The following is a 25,457-nucleotide window of genomic DNA, read 5'->3' on the forward strand; positions in this document are numbered from 1 at the left end:
CACACATGATGCCCACACACAGATGCCCCCCACACACACATGGATGCCCCCACACACATGATGCCCACACACATGGTATCCATGCACAGGAATGCTTGCACACATGATGCCCACACATGGGTGCTCACACACATGGATGCCCACATGCACATGATGCCCACACACAGATGCCCCACACGCACATGATGCCCACACACATGGTATCCATGCACAGGAATGCTCACACACATGATGCCCACACACAGATGCCCCACACACACACATGATGCCCACACACATGGTATTCATGCACAAGAATGCTCACACACATGATACCCACACACAGATGCCCCACACACACACATGGATGCCCCCACACACATGATGCCCACACACATGGTATCCATGCACAGGAATGCTTGCACACATGATGCCCACACATGGGTGCTCACACACATGGATGCCCACATGCACATGATGCCTACACACAGATGCCCCACATGCACATGATGCCCACACATGGATGCTCACACACATGGATGCCCACACGCACCTGATGCCCACACACAGATGCCCCACACACACATGATGCCCACACACAGATGCCCCACATGCACATGATGCCCACACACAGATGCCCCACATGCACATGATGCCCACACACAGATGCCCCACACACACATGATGCCCACACACAGATGCCCCACATGCACATGATGCCCACACACAGATGCCCCACACACACATGATGCCCACACACAGATGCCCCACATGCACATGATGCCCACACATGGATGCTCACACACATGGATGCCTACACGCACCTGATGCCCACACACAGATGCCCCCCACACACCTGATGCCCACACACAGATGCCCCCCACACACATGATGCCCACACACAGATGCCCCACACACACATGATGCCCACACACACGGTATCCATGCACAGGAATGCTCACACACATGATGCCCCCCACACACATGATGCCCACACGCACATGATGCCCACACACACCCCCGATGCCCACACACATGATGTTCACACAGGATGGGTGTGCCCTCCGCAGCTGTCCGGAGCCCATGGCCAGCCGGGCGGTGGCCAGGGCGGCCCTGCGCCGTGGGATGGCTTTGCCGGTGCCGCAGCGACAGCTATGGGTGAGCATCCGCACGGGGCTGCGCCAGCTCCACCTGCAGCCAGCGCCTGCCTCCGCTCCCCGGAGCCCAAGCTGGGACACCAGCCCCTGTCCCGGGCAGGATCTGGGCAATCCCAGCCCTGTGCCTCCCCCCAGCCCCTCGGTGCCCCGGCAGGAAGGTTCTCACTCCACCGCCCGGCAGAAGAAGGTTTGGGGAGCACATCCTGAGCCTGCCGAGCTCAGCACCACGGCGTGCACAGCCCTGAACCCCCGCGGCACCCATCTCGCCCTGCTCCCTGCTGCTTCCCTCGCTCTGGGCTTGCCCCCAGCGCCACGGGGGGAATGCCAGGGCTGCCGGAGGGCAGCAGGCATGGAGATCCGTGGGTGAGTCTGGCATGGGGGGCTGGGGTGATGCACAGAGCTGAAGATGCTCCAAGCAGCAGCATCCTGCTCACCACCCCCAGCCCCCTGTCCCCAGGAATGCTGCAATCATGGAACGCTCTGGAAGGGACCCTTGAAGCTTACCCAGTCCAGGCCCCCGCAGCCAGCAGGGACAACTCCGACTGGAGCAGGCTGCTCAGGGCCCCCCACACGGCCTGACCTGGGAGCTGAGACTCCTCCACCCAAGGGGCAGGGTCCACTTTGGGGTGCTCCACTCCACGGAGGGTCCCCTTCTCAAGGTGTTGGCTGATGGGTTGGGGGCTTTGCTTGTGCAGTGGTTTCCTCCCTCCCCCTCCCACCTTCTTCTTGAGGAAAGCTCCTTCAGCCCCCAGAAGAACTGCCAGGAGACGCAGGTGGTACCCAAACCATCACAGTGAACACCACACTCAGCCAGAAACACCCACGGGCAGCTCCAGCGGCCAGGAGAAAGAGGCCTCCCCCTCCCCCACCTCCGACCCCCTGCGCTCGGCTCTGCCAAATGCCCCAGAAGAAAAGGTCGCTCCCTCCTGGGGAGGCAAACGAAGAAATCCACCCCCCCCACAAGGTCCTTGCCCAGGGCACGGGTGGCAATGGCCCCTTGGTCACGGCAGGTCCCTGCCAGGCGCCGCTCCCCCCGACGGCGGGTGGGGGCCGATGCCAGCTGGTCTCGCCGCGGTAGCACCGAGGAAAACCCAGCGGACTCCGGGCAAGCTTGGGAGAGCCTGGGCTGGTGCTCCGCAGCCTCCTCTTGCCTCCGCTGGGCAGCGCTGCCCCCACGGCGGCAGGGTTAGGACGTGTCCTTCAGCTCGGGGCTGGGGGGCTGCGGAGGGGGCACCTCCGCCGAGGGCGACTGCATCTCCTGGGCACTGCCTGTGAGGAGAGACGAGGGCGGGGGGAGCAACCTCAGTCCCTGCCCGCCCCACGCTCTCCTCCACCTTCCTCCTCCTCCTCCTCCTCCTCCTCCTCCTCCTCCTCCTCCTCCTCCTCCTCCTCCTCCTCCCCCTCCTCCTTCTCGTCCTCCCCCTCCTCCTTCTCGTCCTCCCCCTCCTCCTTCTCGTCCTCCCCCTCCTCCTTCTCTTTCTCCTTCTCCCCCTCCTCCTTCTCCCCCTCCTCCTCCTCTCCCTCCTCCTCCTCCTCCTCCTCCTCCTCCTCCTCCTCCTCCTCCTCCTCCTCCTCCTCCTCCTCCTCCTCCTCCTCCTCCTCTTCCTCCTCCTCCTCCTCCTTCTCCCCCTCCCCCTCCTCCTCCTCTTCCTCCTCCTCCTCCTCGCCCATCACCTACCCGCGTTCAGGGACATCTCTGCCAGCTTGAGGGGCAGGTCGGAGGGGCTGACGCCGGCGGGCGAGCCCAGGATGTCTGGCAGGGCATTGCGCCGGCCCGTCCTGCTGGAGGATGCGAAGTCCAGGACGGGTTCCACCTCGGTCATGCTAACCCTGCAGAGACACAGTCCCCACTGTTCCCTGCCCACCTCTTTGAGCGTGGGGGGCAAAGGCAACCCGGTTCCGATCCAGGTAGGATGCTCCCCTTGAGGGCAAGCAGTTGCCCGGGGCATGGGGCTGAGCTCTCCACCCTCTGCCCCACTCCCCCATCCCCCAGGGCTGTGCTCTGGTCACAGTACCGTGGAGGAAGAGGACCCCTCGGGGGGTCTCACCAGCACCCTCCACCCTGAGCAGTCTTACCGGGCACCCTCCAGCCTGGCCTGGCTCTGTGTGTCCCCCGAGCCCAGGGTCCTTCTCCTGGCCTGGTGATTCCTCCTCCCTGTGTCTCCCAGCCAGGGAGGGGCCTCACTGGAGGTGAAGAACCCTGACCAGGTCCCCTCTGGCTCCGACCTAGGGGGAGGAAGAGCAGGGGGTCAGTGGTGAGGCTGGGGTGAAGGACAGAACAGGGAGCAAGCCTGGGGGTGTGAGAGGCCATGTCCCCACGTGGGGCACAGGTAGCACCCAGCAGCCTGCTCCCTGAGTGGCTGCACCAAGCTGGGACCCCTGTCCCTGGTGGGATGAGAGCAAGGGATGGATGGAGAGCAGGGATGGGGACATGGAGGTGGCCTCCAGCTGCGAGGGCACAGTGAGACTGGCTGCAGTGCCAGGGGGCAAGGACACATCATCCCTGACCTGAGGACCCCCCTGTGTCCCCTGGGCAGTGGCTCCTGCTGAGCCAGAGCAGGCAGAGCTGTACTGGGGTGCCCTCCCTGGGTGGGTGGCTCTCTCAGGAAGCCCCTGGCACTGGGCAGATCCCACCAGTGTGGATTCCACTCCGGTGCACACTGCCACGGGGACCTTGCTCAGTGCTGGTAAACACCTGCAGGAGCCCTCTGGAGCTGCAGGCAATAGGTGGCACAGGACCTTGTAGGGACAGAGGTGTCTTCCACCCTCTCCAGACACCTTCCTCCTGCTCGTGGGGTGCAGGGACCTTCAAACCATCACCCCAACATCCCTACTTAGGTGCAGGATTCCCCAAGCCATCACCTCAGCAGCCTCAGTTGTGCAAAGGAGCCCAAAGTCATCCCAGTAGCCCTTACTGGGTGCAGAGATCTCCAAGCCATCACCCTGGCAGCTCCAGTTGGCTGCAAGGACCCTCAAGTACCACCCCAGCAACGCCAGTGGGATGTGGAGACCCCAAAACTGTCACCTGAACAGGCTCAGTCTGGGCGAGGGACCCCCAAACCCTCACCCTAGCAGTGCCAGTTGGGTGCAGAGACCCCCAGAGCATGGCCCATGGCTGCTGCAGGGCAGACACTCGTGGTGATGCTGGAACTGGTGTCACCAAGCTGGTGTTGGTGGGAGCTGGTCCAGCTGTGGGCTGGTGAACTTACCAGTGTCCCCCTGGGGATCAGTCTCTGGTGCAGGGCAAGCCCAGGTGCTCAAGTCCTTGGGCACAAGGTCAGTGCAGGGCAGGACAAGTGCCCCTGGCTGTGTGAGGAGGAGAAGTGAATGATTAACCTGGGAGGTGATGAGCCAGAGAACCATGGAGTTGGCTTGGGATGGAAGGGACCTCAAAGACCACCCAGTTCCAGCCCCCCACTGGCCCAAGTGGCTCAAATCCTCATCTAATCTGGCCTTGAACACCTCCAGGCTGAGGGCATCCACAGCCTCCCTGGACAGCCTGTGCCAGGGTCTCACCACCCTCACTGTACAGAATCTCTTCCTCCTCTCCACTCCCAGACTCTCCTCTCCCAGCTCAAAGCCATTGTCCCTCATCCTGTCACCCCCAGCCCTTCTCCAAAGTCCCTCCCCAGCTCTCCTGTAGCCCCTTCAGGTACTGGAAGGCTGCCCTAAGGTCTCCCTGCAGCCTTCCCTTCTCCAGGCTGAAGCAGCATGGCATAGCCTGGCACATGTGAGGGCATACATGGTGCCCCATTGTACAGATCTGTCCATGCATGGCACCCCCTGGCACACAGCTGTGTGCACAGATGTTCACACACATGGGCTGCAGAGGGACCTGCCCAGGCTGGATCCATGTGCCAAGGCCAGGAGGTTCAACAGTCAGGTGCCAGGTCCTGCACTTGTGTCACAACAACCCCATGGAGGCTCAAGGCTTGGGGCAGAGTGGCTGGAAACTGCCTGCTGGAAAAGGGTCTGGGAGTGCTGGCTGAAGAGGAGACAGAGTGTGCCCAGGTGGGCAAGAAGGGCACCAGCATCCTGGCCTGGATCAGCAGTGGTGTGGCCAGCAGCAGCAGGGCAGGGATTGTGCCCCTGTGCTATGCACTGGTGAGGCTGCAGCTTGAGTGCTGGGTTCGGTTTTGGGCTCCCCACTCTGAGAAGGACATTGAGGGGCTGGAGCAGGTGCAGAGAAAGGCAACAGGCCTGGGGAAGGGTCTGGAGAAGAAGGCTGGGGAGGAGCAGCTGAGGTGAATGCACACACACAGGTGAATGCACACACACAGGTGAATGCACACACACAGACAGGTGAATGCACACACACAGACAGGTGAATGCACACACAGACAGGTGAATGCACACACACAGAGGTGAATGCACACACACACACAGGTGAATGCACACACACACAGGTGAATGCACACACAGACAGGTGAATGCACACACACAGACAGGTGAATGCACACACAGACAGGTGAATGCACACACACAGAGGTGAATGCACACACACACACAGGTGAATGCACACACAGACAGGTGAATGCACACACACACACAGGTGAATGCACACACACAGAGGTGAATGCACACACACACACACAGGTGAATGCACACACACACAGGTGAATGCACACACACACACAGGTGAATGCACACACACACACAGGTGAATGCACACACAGACAGGTGAATGCACACACACACACAGGTGAATGCACACACACAGAGGTGAATGCACACACACACACAGGTGAATGCACACACACACACAGGTGAATGCACACACACACACAGGTGAATGCACACACAGACAGGTGAATGCACACACACACACAGGTGAATGCACACACAGGTGAATGCACACACACACATGTGAATGCACACACACAGGTGAATGCACACACACACACAGGTGAATGCACACACACACATGTGAATGCACACACACAGGTGAATGCACACACACACACACAGGTGAATGCACACACACACACAGGTGAATGCACACACACACACAGGTGAATGCACACACACAGACAGGTGAATGCACACACACAGGTGAATGCACACACACAGACAGGTTAATGCACACACACAGGTGAATGCACACACACACAGGTGAATGCACACACACAGGTGAATGCACACACACACACACAGGTGAATGCACACACACAGGTGAATGCACACACACACACACAGGTGAATGCACACACACACACAGGTGAATGCACACACACAGACACAGGTAAATGCACACACACACAGAGGTGAATGCACACACACACAGAGGTGAATGCACACACACAGACAGGTGAATGCACACACACAGACAGGTGAATACACACACACAGAGGTGAATGCACACACACACAGGTGAATGCACACACACACAGGGGAATGCACACACACACACAGGTGAATGCACACACACACAGGTGAATGCACACACACACAGAGGTGAATGCACACACAGACAGGTGAATGCACACACACAGGTGAATGCACACACACGCACAGGTGAATGCACACACACACAGGTGAATGCACACACACACAGGTGAATGCACACACACAGACAGGTGAATGCACACACACACACAGGTGAATGCACACAGAGACAGGTGAATGCACACACACACACACACAGGTGAATGCACACACACACAGGTGAATGCACACACAGACAGGTGAATGCACACACACACAGGTGAATGCACACACACAGACAGGTGAATGCACACACACATAGGTGAATACACACATACAGGTGAATGCACACACACACATACAGGTGAATGCACACACAGACAGGTGAGTGCACACACACACACAGGTGAATGCACACACACACAGGTGAATGCACACACAGACAGGTGAATGCACACACACACAGGTGAATGCACACACACAGACAGGTGAATGCACACAGACAGGTGAATGCACACACACAGACAGGTGAATGCACACACACATAGGTGAATGCACACATACAGGTGAATGCACACACACACATACAGGTGAATGCACACACACACACAGGTGAATGCACACACAGACAGGTGAATGCACACACACACAGGTGAATGCACACACACACATACAGGTGAATGCACACACACACATACAGGTGAATGCACACACACACACAGGTGAATGCACACACAGACAGGTGAATGCACACACACACAGGTGAATGCACACACACACACAGGTGAATGCACACACACAGGTGAATGCACACACACACAGGTGAATGCACACACACAGACAGGTGAATGCACACACACAGGTGAATGCACACACACACACAGGTGAATGCACACACACAGGTGAATGCACACACACACAGGTGAATGCACACACACACACAGGTGAATGCACACACACAGGTGAATGCACACACACAGACAGGTTAATGCACACACACAGGTGAATGCACACACACACAGGTGAATGCACACACACACACAGGTGAATGCACACACACACACACAGGTGAATGCACACACACACACAGGTGAATGCACACACACAGACAGGTGAATGCACACACACACAGGTGAATGCACACACACAGGTGAATGCACACACACACAGGTGAATGCACACACACACACAGGTGAATGCACACACACAGGTGAATGCACACACACACAGGTGAATGCACACACATAGACAGGTGAATGCACACACACAGGTGAATGCACACACACAGGTGAATGCACACACACACAGGTGAATGCACACACACACAGGTGAATGCACACACACAGGTGAATGCACACACACAGACAGGTTAATGCACACACACAGGTGAATGCACACACACACAGGTGAATGCACACACACAGGTGAATGCACACACACACACACAGGTGAATGCACACACACAGGTGAATGCACACACACACACACAGGTGAATGCACACACACACACAGGTGAATGCACACACACAGACACAGGTAAATGCACACACACACAGAGGTGAATGCACACACACACAGAGGTGAATGCACACACACAGACAGGTGAATGCACACACACAGACAGGTGAATACACACACACAGAGGTGAATGCACACACACACAGGTGAATGCACACACACACAGGTGAATGCACACACACACAGGGGAATGCACACACACACAGAGGTGAATGCACACACACACACAGGTGAATGCACACACACACAGGTGAATGCACACACACACAGGTGAATGCACACACACACAGACAGGTGAATGCACACACACACACAGGTGAATGCACACACACACAGGTGAATGCACACACAGACAGGTGAATGCACACACACAGGTGAATGCACACACACGCACAGGTGAATGCACACACACACAGGTGAATGCACACACACACAGGTGAATGCACACACACAGACAGGTGAATGCACACACACACACAGGTGAATGCACACACAGACAGGTGAATGCACACACACACAGGTGAATGCACACACAGACAGGTGAATGCACACACAGACAGGTGAATGCACACACACATAGGTGAATACACACATACAGGTGAATGCACACACACACATACAGGTGAATGCACACACAGACAGGTGAATGCACACACACACACAGGTGAATGCACACACACACACAGGTGAATGCACACACACACAGGTGAATGCACACACAGACAGGTGAATGCACACACACACAGGTGAATGCACACACACAGACAGGTGAATGCACACACACAGGTGAATGCACACACACAGACAGGTGAATGCACACACACATAGGTGAATGCACACATACAGGTGAATGCACACACACACATACAGGTGAATGCACACACACACACAGGTGAATGCACACACACACAGGTGAATGCACACACACACAGGTGAATGCACACACACACACAGGTGAATGCACACACACACACAGGTGAATGCACACACACACAGGTGAATGCACACACACACATACAGGTGAATGCACACACACACACACAGGTGAATGCACACACAGACAGGTGAATGCACACACACACAGGTGAATGCACACACACACACAGGTGAATGCACACACACAGGTGAATGCACACACACACAGGTGAATGCACACACACAGACAGGTGAATGCACACACACAGGTGAATGCACACACACACACAGGTGAATGCACACACACAGGTGAATGCACACACACACAGGTGAATGCACACACACACACAGGTGAATGCACACACACAGGTGAATGCACACACACAGACAGGTTAATGCACACACACAGGTGAATGCACACACACACAGGTGAATGCACACACACACACAGGTGAATGCACACACACACAGGTGAATGCACACACACACAGAGGTGAATGCACACACACACACACAGGTGAATGCACACACACACACAGGTGAATGCACACACACAGACAGGTGAATGCACACACACAGAGGTGAATGCACACACACAGGTGAATGCACACACACACAGGTGAATGCACACACACACACAGGTGAATGCACACACACAGGTGAATGCACACACACACAGGTGAATGCACACACACAGACAGGTGAATGCACACACACACACAGGTGAATGCACACACACAGGTGAATGCACACACACAGGTGAATGCACACACACACAGGTGAATGCACACACACAGGTGAATGCACACACACACAGGTGAATGCACACACACACACAGGTGAATGCACACACACACACAGGTGAATGCACACACACAGGTGAATGCACACACACAGGTGAATGCACACACACACAGGTGAATGCACACACACAGGTGAATGCACACACACAGGTGAATGCACACACACACACAGGTGAATGCACACACACAGGTGAATGCACACACACACAGGTGAATGCACACACACAGACAGGTGAATGCACACACACAGGTGAATGCACACACACAGACAGGTTAATGCACACACACAGGTGAATGCACACACACACAGGTGAATGCACACACACAGGTGAATGCACACACACACACACAGGTGAATGCACACACACAGGTGAATGCACACACACACACAGAGGTGAATGCACACACACACACAGGTGAATGCACACACACAGACACAGGTAAATGCACACACACACAGAGGTGAATGCACACACACACAGAGGTGAATGCACACACACAGACAGGTGAATGCACACACACATACAGGTGAATACACACACACAGAGGTGAATGCACACACACACAGGTGAATGCACACACACACAGGTGAATGCACACACACACAGGGGAATGCACACACACACAGAGGTGAATGCACACACACACACAGGTGAATGCACACACACACAGAGGTGAATGCACACACACACACAGGTGAATGCACACACACACACAGGTGAATGCACACACACACAGAGGTGAATGCACACACACACACAGGTGAATGCACACACACACACAGGTGAATGCACACACACACACAGGTGAATGCACACACACACAGGTGAATGCACACACACACAGAGGTGAATGCACACACACAGGTGAATGCACACACACGCACAGGTGAATGCACACACACACAGGTGAATGCACACACACACAGGTGAATGCACACACACAGACAGGTGAATGCACACACACACACAGGTGAATGCACACACAGACAGGTGAATGCACACACACACACACACAGGTGAATGCACACACAAACAGGTGAATGCACACACAGACAGGTGAATGCACACACACACAGGTGAATGCACACACACAGACAGGTGAATGCACACACACATAGGTGAATACACACATACAGGTGAATGCACACACACACATACAGGTGAATGCACACACAGACAGGTGAATGCACACACACACACAGGTGAATGCACACACACACACAGGTGAATGCACACACACACAGGTGAATGCACACACAGACAGGTGAATGCACACACACACAGGTGAATGCACACACACAGACAGGTGAATGCACACACACAGGTGAATGCACACACACAGACAGGTGAATGCACACACACATAGGTGAATGCACACATACAGGTGAATGCACACACACACATACAGGTGAATGCACACACACACACAGGTGAATGCACACACACACAGGTGAATGCACACACACACATACAGGTGAATGCACACACACACATACAGGTGAATGCACACACACACACAGGTGAATGCACACACAGACAGGTGAATGCACACACACACAGGTGAATGCACACACACACACAGGTGAATGCACACACACAGAGGTGAATGCACACACACACAGACAGGTGAATGCACACACACAGACAGGTGAATGCACACACACACACAGGTGAATGCACACACACAGAGGTGAATGCACACACACACACACAGGTGAATGCACACACACAGACAGGTGAATGCACACACACACACAGGTGAATGCACGCACACACAGGTGCATGCACACACAGACAGGTGAATGCACACACACAGGTGAATGCACACACGCACAGGTGAATGCACACACACACAGGTGAATACACACACACACACAGGTGAATGCACAGACACACAGACAGGTGAATGCACACACACACAGGTGAATGCACATAGACAGGTGAATGCACACACACACAGGTGAATGCACACACACACACAGGTGAATGCACACACACACACAGGTGAATGCACACACAGACAGGTGAATGCACACACACACAGGTGAATGCACACACACAGACAGGTGAATGCACACACACACAGGTGAATGCACACACACACACAGGTGAATGCACACACATACAGGTGAATGCACGCACACACACACATACAGGTGAATGCACACACACACAGGTGAATGCACACTCACACACAGGTGAATGCACACACACACACAGGTGAATGCACACACACACAGGTGAATGCACACACACACAGGTGAATGCACACACACAGGTGAATGCACACACACACATACAGGTGAATGCACACACACACAGGTGAATGCACACTCACACACAGGTGAATGCACACACACAGACAGGTGAATGCACACACACACAGGTGAATGCACACACACAGGTGAATGCACACACACACAGGTGAATGCACACACACACACAGGTGAATGCACACACACAGACAGGTGAATGCACACACACACAGGTGAATGCACATAGACAGGTGAATGCACACGCACACAGGTGAATGCACACACACACAGAGGTGAATGCACACACACACAGGTGAATGCACACACACACACAGGTGAATGCACACACACACAGGTGAATGCACACACACACAGAGGTGAATGCACACACACACAGGTGAATGCACACACACACACAGGTGAATGCACACACACACAGGTGAATGCACACACACACACAGGTGAATGCACACACACACAGGTGAATGCACACACACACAGGTGAATGCACACACACACACAGGTGAATGCACACACATACAGGTGAATGCACACACACACACAGGTGAATGCACACACACACACAGGTGAATGCACACACACAGGTGAATGCACACACAGACACAGGTGAATGCACACACACACAGAGGTGAATGCACACACACACACAGGTGAATGCACACACAGACAGGTGAATGCACACACACAGACAGGTGAATGCACACACACAGACAGGTGAATACACACACACAGGTGAATGCACACACAGACACAGGTGAATGCACACACACACAGAGGTGAATGCACACACACACACAGGTGAATGCACACACACACAGGTGAATGCACACACACAGACAGGTGAATGCACACACACAGGTGAATGCACACACACAGACAGGTGAATGCACACACACAGACAGGTGAATGCACACACACAGGTGAATGCACACACACACAGGTGAATGCACACACACAGACAGGTGAATGCACACACACACACAGGTGAATGCACACACACACACAGGTGAATGCACACACACACAGGTGAATGCACACACACACACAGGTGAATGCACACACACACAGGTGAATGCACACACACACAGGTGAATGCACACACACACACAGGTGAATGCACACACACACAGGTGAATGCACACACACACACAGGTGAATGCACACACTCACAGGTGAATGCACACACACACAGGTGAATGCACACACACACACAGGTGAATGCACACACACACACAGGTGAATACACACATAGGTGAATACACACATACAGGTGAATGCACACACAGACAGGTGAATGCACACACACACACTCTCACCCACCCCCACAGGTGAATGCACACACACACAGGTGAATGCACACACACACACAGGTGAATGCACACACACAGGTGAATGCACACACACACACAGGTGAATGCACACACACACAGGTGAATGCACACACACAGGTGAATGCACACACACACACAGACAGGTGAATGCACACACACACACAGACAGGTGAATGCACACACAGACAGGTGAATGCACACACAGACAGGTGAATGCACACACACGCACACACTCTCTCACACACACTCTCACCCACCCCCACAGGTGAATGCACCCTCAGACATCAGCAGACCTGTGCCCCCCTCCCCGTGCACACAGGCACACGCAGCTGCCATCCCCGCACGGCAGGAGCCCTGCAGGGCTGGATCGGAGCTGCCTTCCCGGCAGCGCCAGCACCTCCTGCTGGCTCCAGCGTTGGGGAAGCAGGCAGCAAACAGCCTTCAGGACCAGGCTGGATCCTTCCCACTGCCTTCCTGCAGGGGAACATCTCCAGGGACACTCAGGACGGGCCACAGCAGGGGCTTACACCTCCTACGCCTCCAGAAGCCACGCAGAGAGACCACAAACCTCATACTGGTGGGGAGAGGAAAGCTGCTGGGACCCCGGAGGGCACTGCCAGCCCTGGGGAGCTGCCACAGCAGGGAATCCTGAACACTCCTGGGATGGGCACTGCAGCCACAGGGAGCCCATCCTGTTGTCACTCTCCATCCTTGAGCTGCCCTGGCAGCAACGGCCAAGGTGCCAACACCCGTCCTGTGCCAACTGCTACCACACCCCAGGGGCAGCAAAGGCAGCCCAGTGCTGGGCAGGCCACGTTAAACCTGGCGTGGGCAGGAGCTCTGCCTGGGAGGCTTAATGTGGTCTCAACTTAAAAAAGCTCCTGGAGTCACATGGGAGGTCCTCAGGGCCACTGGGTCCTGCTTTAATGCCCCTAATGGGATAGAGAGAGCAGGGCAGAAATAGACCTTAATCCCTCCTGGAGATGGGCTGTGGTGGAAGATGCTGGGATGAGGCCATGGCACTGGGATGTCCCTTGGGAATTTTGGCATCCCCACCACAGCAAAAGCTGCTGCTTGCACAGAGGCCACCAGGAGAGCATAAAGCTCCCTACAAGGTGGGATCCAGGCTGGGATCTGCCCAAACCTTGAGTACCTTTGTGCAACCCAGCCCAAGGGCTCCTTCCCTGTGCTGCTGCTGAGCCCTGGTGCTCTTGTGCCACGTAGGTGAGAGCAGTGGGCACAGGCTGAGCTGCTGGGGGTGCTCAGTGCCATAATTTGGCACAGGGGAGGAAGGTGAAGGTTGGCTGAAGGCTGGCAGGTGAGATGCAGTGATCAGACATTTTGCCACCCCACCATGGCCAGGCTGTGCTGTTCCTCACCAAGTGCTGCTGCAGTCACCCATCCCATGCCCAGCGTCCAGCCTGTCCAGTCAGGATGGGCAGGATCAGACCTTGCCTTTGGCATCCAAGCTCCATGCAGGATGAGCTGCTGCAGGAAACACCTCCTGAGCCCTGTTTTGGGTGCTGCTGACTCTTGGCCTCTGATGTTTGGGTATGAACCACCAGCCTGGAGCAGCCCAGGTTGCTCCTGTACCTGCAGGCAGGGGGAGGAAGGGCTCCTGCCCCTGCTTCCTGCTCCTCATGCCCAAAAAGCCCAAATCCATGGCTTGCCAAGCAGGTGCTGGGCCAGCTTGTCTAGTCCATGCTTTGGCCAAGAAAGATTGAACCAGATGATCCTTGAGGTCTCTTCCAACCTGATCATCCTCTTCCAGCCTTGGGCCAGAGAAGTTGAAGGATGGAGCTGGCTGAGGCAGGTGGGCAGTGTGGGGAGGTCCAAGGGGGGGCACAAATATGATCAGAGCCTGGAGAACTTCCTCTATGGGGACAGGCAGAGCTGGGGCTGTTCAGCCTGGAGAAGAGAAGACTCCAGGGAGACCTCAGAGAAGCCTTCCAGTACCTGAAGGGGGCTCCAGGAGAGCTGGGGAGGGACTTTGGATAAGGACTGAGAGCGACAGGAGCAGGGACAATGGCTTTGAGCTGGGAGAGGGGAAACTGAGAGTGAGGGTGATGAGACCCTGGCACAGGTTGCTCAGGGAGGCTGTGGATGCTCCCTCCCTGGAGGTGTTCAAGGCCAGATTGGATGAGGCCTTGAGCACCCTGTGCTGGTGGGAGATGTCCCTGCCCATGGCAGGGGAGTTGGAACTGGCTGAGCTTTGAGATCCCTTCCAACCCAACCCAACCCATTCTGTGATTCTCTGATCAGTGATGTGGCCAAAGTACAGTGTGGCAACATAGCAGGCACCTGCTGCCATGCAGAAATGGGCTTCATCACCTGCCAGCTGCCCATAACCATCTCCCAGGATCCAGGCAGAGGAGGCAGAATGGGAGTAAATATTGTCCCAACCTCATCATCTCCAGGGCAAGGGGAGAGACTGAGAAGGGAAAAGGCTCTGGGGGTGTTGGCTGGTGCAGGGATGTTTCAGGTGAGATGCAAAGTGATGTGGAGAGCAAATAGGCTTGGCCTCAAGAGCAGAGCATGGGAAAGTCCCAGCCCAAGTGCCTGGAGCTGATGATCCCTCCTGGAATTGGTGCTGGGTGGGATGCAGCTGCCAGCACCTGCCCAGGGTACATGCTGGGACCCCTCACTGCCTGCCCTCAGCAGCAAAACCTCTCTGGCTGTGGCCTGACTCTTTCCTCTTTAAAACTTCAGGTTTCCATGCAGGCTGGCAAGGTGCCTGGACCAGCTCAGGTCCTGCCTGGCACCTTTGGAATGATGGTGACACAGCACAGAGTGAACAGCTCAGGGACCCAGCTGAGCTTGCACCTGGCTGCTCAGAGCATCATCCAGTATCACCCAGGTCTCCCCACTCATCGTGGCCTCAGCTCCTGGCTAAAGCCTTGAGGAGATGTCCCAGCAGGTTTGCAGAGAGGGCTGCCCTGGCAGCTGCCCACATCTCTGGCCCAGCATGAGAAGGTCCAGCACACCCCACAGGGTTGCTCCTTCCAGCATGCAGCATTGCCTGAGAGGTGCCCAACAAGTGGGCTCCCAGCACCTTCCCACGGTGCTGAGCAGAGATCCTCCTCCTCAGAATAAAGCACTCCCACCCCGATCCCTGCTGCCCTCTAAGCCCCTCCTTGCTTTGTCCTACACTGTGCTGTGACCTTCCTCCTTGCTCCTGCCCTTCACATCCCTCCTCACAGCCTGCACAGCTTTCTCTCTTCTCCACTACTCCTGCTTGTGCTTGGATCTCCTCATCCATCAGTCTGGGCCATGGGGAAGTGTCTCTTCTTCCTCTCCATCATCTTGACATCCCTCTCCTCAGCCTCACATCCCTCTCCTCATCTTCATGAGATGAGATTGAACAAGGCCAAGTGCAGGGTTCTGCACTTTGGCCACAACAACCCCAAGCAACTCTACAGGCTGGGGCCAGAGTGGCTGAGAGCAGCCAGGCAGAGAGGGAGCTGGGGGGGCTGGGAGAGAGGAGCTGAAGAGGAGGCAGCAGTGCCCAGGTGGGCAGCAGAGCCAATGGCATCCTGGGCTGGCTCAGGAGCAGTGTGGGCAGCAGGACAAGGGAGGTTCTTCTGCCCCTGTGCTCAGCACTGCTCAGGACACCCCTGCAGTGCTGTGTCCAGCTCTGGGCTCCTCCATTGCAGAGAGATGCTGAGGTGCTGGAAGGTGTTTGGAGAAGGGCAGCAAGGCTGGGGAGGGGCCTGGAGCACAGCCCTGTGAGGAGAGGCTGAGGGAGCTGGGGGGGTGCAGCCTGCAGCAGAGGAGGCTCAGGGCAGAGCTCATTGCTGCCTGCAGCTGCCTGCAGGGAGGCTGTAGCCAGCTGGGGTTGGGCTCTGCTGCCGGGCAGCCAGAGACAGAAGAAGGGGACAGAGGCTGAAGCTGTGCCAGGGCAGGTCTAGGCTGGATGTTGTTAGGAAGTTGTTGTCAGAGAGAGTGATTGGCATTGGAATGGGCTGCCCAGGGAGGTGGTGGAGTCTCTGTGGCTGGAGGTGTTGCAGCCAAGCCTGGCTGGGGCACTTAGTGCCATGGTCTGGTTGGTTGGGCAGGGCTGGGTGCTAGGTTGGGCTGGCTGAGCTTGGAGCTCTCTTCCAGCCTGATTGATTCCATGATTCTATGATCCTCACATCTCTCTTCTCCTTGTGCATTGCTCTCTCTCTCTGTTCCCTATCACTGTCCCACAGGTTGGCAGGACCAGGTCTAGGCTTGGTCTCATCCTATCCCATACCCCATCCCTGAATTGTTCCACCCCAAAGACTCCTTGGCTTACAAAGACACCTTCAAAGACCACCCTTCACCTGCCTGTGCTCACTCTGTCTCCTTTCCCCATGCTTTAGGGCTGGCTTCTCTTTCTCCAGGCTTTTTCCTCCAGCTGTAGGACTTAGAAATTGATTTTCCATGGCAAAAACCTGAAACAGGTCCCAGCTGATACCAACTTGGACTGAGCAGGAAGGTTGGACTCAGCAGAAAGGCTTCTTGCCACTGGCCCTGTGCAGGGCTCATCCAGGCTCATTGGATAGTATAGGATCATGGAATTGTTTTGTTTGGAAGAGACCTTTAAGATCATCCAGGTCACCACTAAACCATGGCCCTCAGCACCACATCTCCATGGCTTCAAAACCCTCCCCCCTCCAGGCACAGGGACTCCACCACTGCCCTGGGCAGCCTGGGCCAGGCCTTGGCAACCCTTTTGGGGTAGAAATTGTTCCTCATGTCCAATCCTGGTGAAACTTGAGGCCATTTCCTCCTTTCCTTGTGAGAAGAAACCAACCCCCACCTCATTCCAACCTCCTTTCAGGGAGCTGTGAGGGTCCCTCTCAGCCTCCTTTTCTCCAGGCTGAGCAGCCCCAGGTCCCTCAGCTGCTCCTCAGATGAGATGTTCATAGCTGAATCCCAGGTCAAGGCAGAGAGCACCCAGGAAAGGCTCTGAAATGGGACAGTGATGACCACAGCTCCCTGCCCTCCCTGCATGCCAAGGGGGAGATGAACACAAGAGATGGGTTCTGCTGCTGACCCCCCTGGGATGGAGTGGCTGGGAGGAAGGAGCTGTGGCTGCTGCTCCACCAGCCCTGGTCTCATCACACTTGGTGATGACAGCAGAGCTCAGCCCTGTTTAATACCCTCCTGAAACCCAGGAGGAAACATCAAATCCAAGCTGAGCCTCTGCAGACAGGATCTCAGGCTGCTTGTACAAACTGTCACTTGGGTTTAGAAGGCTGCAAAGACAAATCAGAGCAAGTCCTGCTCCAGGGGAAGAGCCAAACCAGTTCCTCTGCTTGCTGACATCCCAGCCCAAAGTTGCCCTCAGCATCTGCCACCCTGAAGCTGGTTGCCTCCAGACCTCCAGGTGCTCCTCACCATGTCCCACATCACTGCTTGGCTTCCCCCCAGGGTAGTGACTGTAGAGGGGAAAAAAAACCCCAACCCTTTTTGATCCTGCAGCCCTGGATTGGGCCAGGAATAAGTGCTCTGGAGGACCTGGCAGTTAAATCCCAGCACAGCCCTGCTGAGCACAGCAGCTCCTACATAGAATCAGAGAATCAGTCAGGGTTGGAAGGGAGCACAAGGAGCAGCCAGTTCCAACCCCCCCTGCCATGCCCAGGGACACCCTACCCTAGAGCAGGCTGCACACAGCCTCAGCCAGCCTGGCCTCAAACACCTCCAGGGATGAGGTTTCCACCACCTCTCTGGGCAATCTGTTCCAGCCTCTCACCACTCTCATGCTGGACAACTTCTTCCTAACCTCCAGTCTGAATCTCCCCATTTCCAGCTTTGCTCCATTCCCCCCACTCCTGCCACTCCCTCACAGCCTCAAAAGTCCCTCCCCAGCTTTCTTGTAGCCCCCTTCAGATCCTGAAAGGTCACAAGAAGGTCACCTGGGAGCCTGGCATCGATAAAAGTGAGGCATCCTCTCTCTTGGAGCAGCACAGGGGACACCCAGGCAGATGCTGGAATCACTGGGGAAGCCTGCATGGGTGCTGCCCTCTGGGCCATCCCTGACTTCCCTCCTGGACCAGCCTGAGATGCTCTTTTTAAAGAGCAAAGTGCTGAAAGCTCATTGTGCAGAGGCACAAGGATGAGAGCTGCCAGCAGGGTGTTGCTGCCAGGCTTTGTCAGGGACTCATTCTGCACCCAAAAGCTCCCCAGGCCCTGGTTCAGGAGGGTGGATGAACTTAGCTGCAGAGGCCATGAGCTGTGCCTCAGTCCCTGCTCACCTAGAGTGGGAATAGAATCATAAGATCATGGAATTGTTTGGGTGGGAGAAGCCCTCTGAGCTCAGCCAGCCCAACCTTCAGCCCAGCACCACCATGGCCACCAGACCATGTCCCACAGTGCCATGCCCACAGGCTTCTTCCACACCTCCAGGCATGGGGACTCCACCACCTCCCTGGGCAGCATCTGCCAATCTCTGACCACTCTTGCAGCAGTTCCTCATCTCCAACCTAACCCTCTCCTGGTGCCACCTGAGGGCATTTACTCTCCTTCTATCTCCTGGTCCTAGGGAGAAGAGCCCAACCCTCACCTTACTCTCAGGGAGCTGCAGAGAGCAATGAGGTCTCCCTCAGCCTCTTCTTCTCCAGACTGACCTCCAGCTCCCTCAGCTGCTCCTCCCCAGCCCTGTTCTCCAGACCCTTCCCCACCTTTATTGCCCTTCTCTGGACCTGCTCCATCCCCTCAATGTGCTTCTGGAGTGAGGTGCCCAAATCTGAGCCCAGTATTCAAGCTGCAGCCTCAGCAGTGCCGAGTACATCCCAGGTCCTCTTCTTCATCCCCCTGGCTCCTGCTGCTTCCAGCCCAGTTCACATCACTGCTTCCATCCCACCCAAGCTGCCCTGGGCTCCCAATTCTCCCCTGGGAAGTGCAGAGAGGATAATTTCTCTTTGTGCTCCTAACAAACACTTCTGGTCCCATGCCTGCCACATGCAGCAGGGCTCCTGTGCCCCAGCAGCTGGGAGGTGCAAGGTCCTCAGGCAGAGCTGCAGGCAGGACTGGGGAGAAGCCACAGCTGGCAGGGCTGGAGCTGCTTTGCAACGTGGCAGCCTGGAGGAAGGAGCTGGAAGCTCAGGAGCTGGGCAGAGCATGGGAGTGGGAGCAGCTCTGGGACAGCAGAGAGGTCCCCTCCTTGTGTCACAGCCACTGCCAGCCCTGTCAGCCACTGCCAGCCCTGCCATCCACTGTCAGCCACTGCCAGCCCTGCCAGCCCTGCCAGCCACTGCCAGCCACTGCCAGCCTGCCTGCTCATTGGCACTAGGAAAAGGAGAAGCACCCCAGAACACCATCAGTGATATCCCACTCCTGGCAAAGCCTTGGGGCTGGCAGCTCCTGGCTTTGCAGTGAGGGTGGGCATGGGGCAGCTGAGGGGACCCAGATGAGCATCACCACCCGGGAGGACACATCCAGCATCAGCACAGCAGTGAACGAAGCTCCCACCCACACCTTGGCTTGGGTGCAGGGAGAGCCACAGCAGCTCCCCTGGCTCATGTCTGTCCCCTGCCCGTGCAGGAGCTGCCAGGAGCATGGGCCCAGACCTCCCAGGGTGGAGAGGTTGTCCCACATCCCAGGGGGGAATGGAAGCATCCCAGGGAAGGATCCTGCTGTATCCCATGGAGGGATTTTGCTGCATCTCAGGGAGGAGTGGAAGCATCCCAGGGAAGGATCCTGCTGTATCCCATGGAGGGATTTTGCTGCATCCCAGGGAGGAATGGAAGCATCCCAGGGAAGGATCCTGCTGTATCCCAGGGAGGGATTTTGCTGCATCCCAGGGAGGAATGGAAGCATCCCAGGGAAGGATCCTGCTGTATCCCATGGAGGGATTTTGCTGCATTCCAGGGAGGAGTGGAAGCATCCCAGGGAGGAATGGAAGCATCCCAGGGAAGGATCCTGCTGTATCCCATGGAGATGGAGGCATCCCAGAGAGAGACATAGAAAGGATCCCACCACATCCCAGGGAGGGAAGGAAGCTTCCCAGGAAGGACTGGAGGAACCTCAGGAAGGGATGGAAGCCACCCAGAGAGGGATCCCAGTGTGTCCCAGGAGGGTTAGCAGCATACAGCCATGGCACCTCAGGGCCATAGCAGAGCTGGGTAGAAGGTTGCCTTGATCATCTCAGAGGTCACTTCCAACCTTAACGACCCTATGACTCTGCATCCCAGAAGGGGATGGAGACATTCCAGGGAAGGATCCTCCTATATTCCAGGGAGGGTTGCAGGGAAGGATCCCACCACACTCCAGCATGGGCTGGAGGCTGCTCCAGCCACTCTCAGGCCAGCTGGGTGTTTGCCAGCCTGTGGGCTGTGATCCCTTCCAGTGCATCCTACACTCCCATCAGCTAATTACCTCTAATTGCTGTCCTGGTGGCTGGAGGAGAGGAATTTCCTCTGGGGGAGGGGTTTGGGTGCCCACTGGGGACCCAGAAGGGCACTGGTTGCTGCGTGGGCCCCGCCTGTCCCTTGGGCTTGCTCTTAACTCCATCATCTGCACTTGGGTCCTTCTGGAGCCCAAAGGGAACAATGCAACATCCCCTTTTGTGTGGGGATGATGGAAACCCAGCCCCAGGCAGAGGGACCTGGCACCGTGGGGAGATGGATGGTGGCTCCCAGAGGCAAGAAGAAGTACACAGGAGCTTCCCCTTCCCCTTGCCCTGGTCTGAGCTGTGGAGCAGGTGAGCTAATGGGTGGTGATTGCCATGATGAAGGCAGCTCCCACCCTAGCCCTCAGCCAACTGCTCCATCCTGGCCACCAGCTCTCCTTCTGCATGGTGAAGGTGGCATCCACAGCCAAACTGGTCCCATCCTCCCCTAGTTTCAGGCTCCCTCCTCTCCAAAGGGCTCCTCAGCAGCTGCTCCAACCTGAGCATCCTGAGTGGGAGTCAAAGGACTTGAGCTGAGACCCCGGGGCTGGGGACAGGGATGGCCTTGATTCTCCTGCTTGTGGAGCGTGTGGGTGGCACTGGGACTTGTGCCAGGGGAAACCCAAGGAGATAGGAGGATGCTGTGACACAGGGCATGGGCTGCTTGGAGATCTGCAGGGGTGCAAGGTGCCAAGTGGGTGCCACCAAGCAGGTGTCACTGGATGACACAAGGTACCAGGCATTGCTGAAATGCAGCTGGATGGTGCCAGGCTTGGCAGTGCACTGTGGCAGTCTCTTCCCAGCCTCTCCCAGCACAAGGTCCCTTATTTCCATCTTCCACTGGCTGGCACCAGGAGGGAAGGATGATCCAGCTCCTGCTGCTGGAGGGCATCTGCCACCTCCCCACAGCTCTGGCCTGCTGCAGTCAGGACAGAGGCAGTGATGCTCCATGTCACCCCCCGCCCCTCAGCACCACCTTAGCAGGGGCTGCCACATCCAGGGGGCCCCACATGCAGTTGCCACCGCATCCAGGGACCATGCCAGGACCCTCATCACCTCCAGATGCCCTCCTCCAAGTGCCCACCCTCCTGGTGAACCCACAGGGTGATGCTGGGGGTGTCCCACCACAAAGGCTGGGCAGGTCACACCAAGGAGAGCCCAGCTCAGCCCATGGGCAGGGGTGAGAGGAGCCAGGGTGCCCTGGAGAAGCAGCACTGAGCTGGGAGGAGGCTCCTGGGGCTCTCTGGAAGCAGCAGGGTAATTAATTCTGGGGAGGGAGCCAGCTCATGGCTCCCCAGGCCACGTGCTGCAGCTGGTACCTCCAGCTCCCCGGGGAGCCCCTGGCATGTGCTTCTCTCCCAGGGCCCTGGCAGCTGGCAGAGCTTCTCCTTCCTGCTGCAACTCATCCAAGAAGGGAGGTGGAAGTCTCCCAGGGTGTCCTGCTCCCCTGGCAGCATCCTTTCAGGGGAGTCCCACGGGCCATGGCAGGGAGCTGATCCAGATGTTTCCCCCCATCCCTGCATGGATGTTGAGACCATCACTGGGGTTAGCTGATGCTGTGGCTGTCACAACACCCTTATGCCACCCAGTGACACCCACCCATGCCCTGGGCAGCTGGCAGGGGAGGGACTGAAAACCAAGGAGGGAAAAATTCGTGCAGGCATCCTGGGATCAGAGCAAGGCTTTGGAATCCCAGCCCTGGTGGGGCAGAGGTGGATCCTCTGGGATCCACCTTGGCTGAGCCAGGCTCTGGAAAGTGCCAGCCTGAGCAGCCAAGGTCAGAGCAGGGCTGTGGTGCCTGTGCCCATCCTTCATGGTGCCCTGTCCCCACAGGGGGCTGCAGAGCCCCATCTTGGTACAGATGGGTCAGGATTGGGTGCCAGAGCTTCACTGACCAAACCAGGAGCTGAACCCCAGGGGTTCCCCCAAGGGTGGCTGCAGCCTCCTGGGCAGCATCCCCCAGCACTTCTTCCACCTCTCCCTCTGCCTCCCAGCATCCCAGCCCGGGGGGAAATTCTGTGACACCTCCTCCCCCCCAGTTTAAAGACATGAGGAGAACCTGACTCTGTCAGCACCTTTCCCCCTCCAAACCCTCCTGCTGCTGGGGGTGGATGTAAAGGGTGGGGGCAGCGGTAGGACCATTCCCCCTGCTCATATCTCCCAGCTCTCCTGCCTGGCCCCGACAAGGGGACACATCCTGGGCAGCCCTCTGTGAGAGCAAGAGCTGAGGTGTCCCTTGGTGGACAGCCCCAAGGTCATGAGATGTGGCATGGGACACCCTGCCTCTGCCACCTCCTCGGTGCCACTGCCACCCAGCCAAGGGACAGGAGCCAGCTCCGGGGACCAAAGCGACCTGCTCCAAGCATCTGCAGGGGCAACCTGCCAAAACAAAGCCCTGAAGGCAGCAAGGAAGGGTTGTCCCCGGGGAAGCCTCTTGCTCCCGAGAGGATGTCACCCAGGAGGAGGCAGCCAGAGAGTGTCCCTTGCCTGGAGTGCTGCTCAGCCCCTCTCTGGCTCTCCTGGGACCCCCAGGGCTCCCTGGATCCAAAACCACCTGGGAAGCTCTAATCTGGGAGGCTGCTGAAGGCTGGCACTCGGCGGGGGGTGGGGGAGCTGGGGGGATTGTAGCAGCTGACATGGGGATGGGGCACGGTGGAAAGTGGAGAGGGCAGTGCTGGGGAGGAGGGCACAGGGGTGAAGGGCCAGAAATGGGTGCCAGGATGGGACAGGGGTGCCAGGATGGGACAGGGGTGCCACCATGGGGGTCGATCTGAAATGCCCACCCTGAGATGGATGAGCCTCACCCCAACACTTGACTGCTTCTTATCCTGCTCCCCCTTGGAGCCACCTGCCCCTGGTGGGATGACTGTGGACTCCCCAAGCCCTCCAGAGCCCTGCTCAGCACCACAACCCACTGCAAAGTTTCACCCCCCTCAAAATCCATCTGTGCCCCAGGGCCACCGCCACCTCCTGAGCCTTTTGCCTCTCTACCCTCCCTTTGCTCCAAAGCCCTGCCAGGGAGGTGCCCAAGGGTAGGTACCCACTCCCTGCGGTGGGCATCTGCTTCCCATAGTGGGCACCTGCTTTCCAGGGTGGGCACCCAGACCCCACGCTGGGCACCCAGGATCCAAAGGACATCCACCCGGATGGCCCAGGGCCTCGATGTGACCATGTCGCCTGCACCCACCGCCCACGACCTGCTCACCTGAGCTCCGCGGGAACCGCTGCCCACGGCTGTGGTACCGGTGCCGGTGCTGCTACTGCTGCTGGGGTCGGTGCCGGTGCTGGCGCTGATGTTGGTGCCGCTGCCGATGTTGCTGTGGTGTTGATCCGTGTGTCGGGGCTGGTGCCGGTGTCGGTGTTGGTGCCGGGGCTGGTGCCGGTGTCGGTGTTGGTGCCGGGGCTGGTGCCGGGTGCCGGTGTCGGTGTTGGTGCCGATGTCGGGGCCGATGCCGGTGTCGGGGCTGGTGCCGGTGTCGGGGCTGGTGCGACTCCGGTGTCGATGCTGATCGCGGTGCCGCTCCCGACGCCGATGATGATCCCTGCGCCGGTGTCGGTGCCGCTCCCGACGCCGATGATGATCCTTGCGCCGGTGTCGGTGCCGCTCCCGACGCCGATGATGATCCTTGCGCCGGTGTCGGTGCCGCTCCCGACGCCGATGCCGCTCCCGGTGTGGCTCCCGACGCCGCCGCTGCT

General features: G+C 57.0%; 1 protein-coding gene and 1 long non-coding RNA gene across 3 annotated transcripts in view; one reads left to right on the forward strand and one right to left on the reverse strand.

The window, feature by feature from the left end:
* LOC135190905 (uncharacterized) overlaps nucleotides 1-25,457 on the forward strand; it is a 614,761-nt gene that overhangs the window by 389,932 nt on the left and 199,372 nt on the right. The window lies entirely within an intron of this gene.
* On the reverse strand, nucleotides 1,911-25,155 carry LOC135190770 (cAMP-dependent protein kinase inhibitor beta-like). Of its 2 annotated transcripts, XM_064172493.1 has the most exons (5): nucleotides 24,967-25,056; nucleotides 4,346-4,442; nucleotides 3,213-3,362; nucleotides 2,815-2,966; nucleotides 1,911-2,405 (listed from the first exon to the last, which is right to left on the reverse strand). In XM_064172493.1, exons 4-5 carry the CDS (start codon nucleotides 2,957-2,959, stop codon nucleotides 2,323-2,325), a joined length of 228 nt encoding a protein of 75 aa, XP_064028563.1. In that variant the 5' UTR covers nucleotides 2,960-2,966; nucleotides 3,213-3,362; nucleotides 4,346-4,442; nucleotides 24,967-25,056; the 3' UTR covers nucleotides 1,911-2,322. The 2 variants fall into 2 exon arrangements, with proteins under 2 accessions (XP_064028563.1, XP_064028564.1); XM_064172494.1 differs by lacking the exon at nucleotides 4,346-4,442 and having other exon boundaries at nucleotides 24,967-25,155.

Source organism: Pogoniulus pusillus, chromosome 37, assembly GCF_015220805.1.
Source record: "Pogoniulus pusillus isolate bPogPus1 chromosome 37, bPogPus1.pri, whole genome shotgun sequence".
In the NCBI taxonomy this organism is placed as follows: Eukaryota; Metazoa; Chordata; class Aves; order Piciformes; family Lybiidae; genus Pogoniulus; species Pogoniulus pusillus.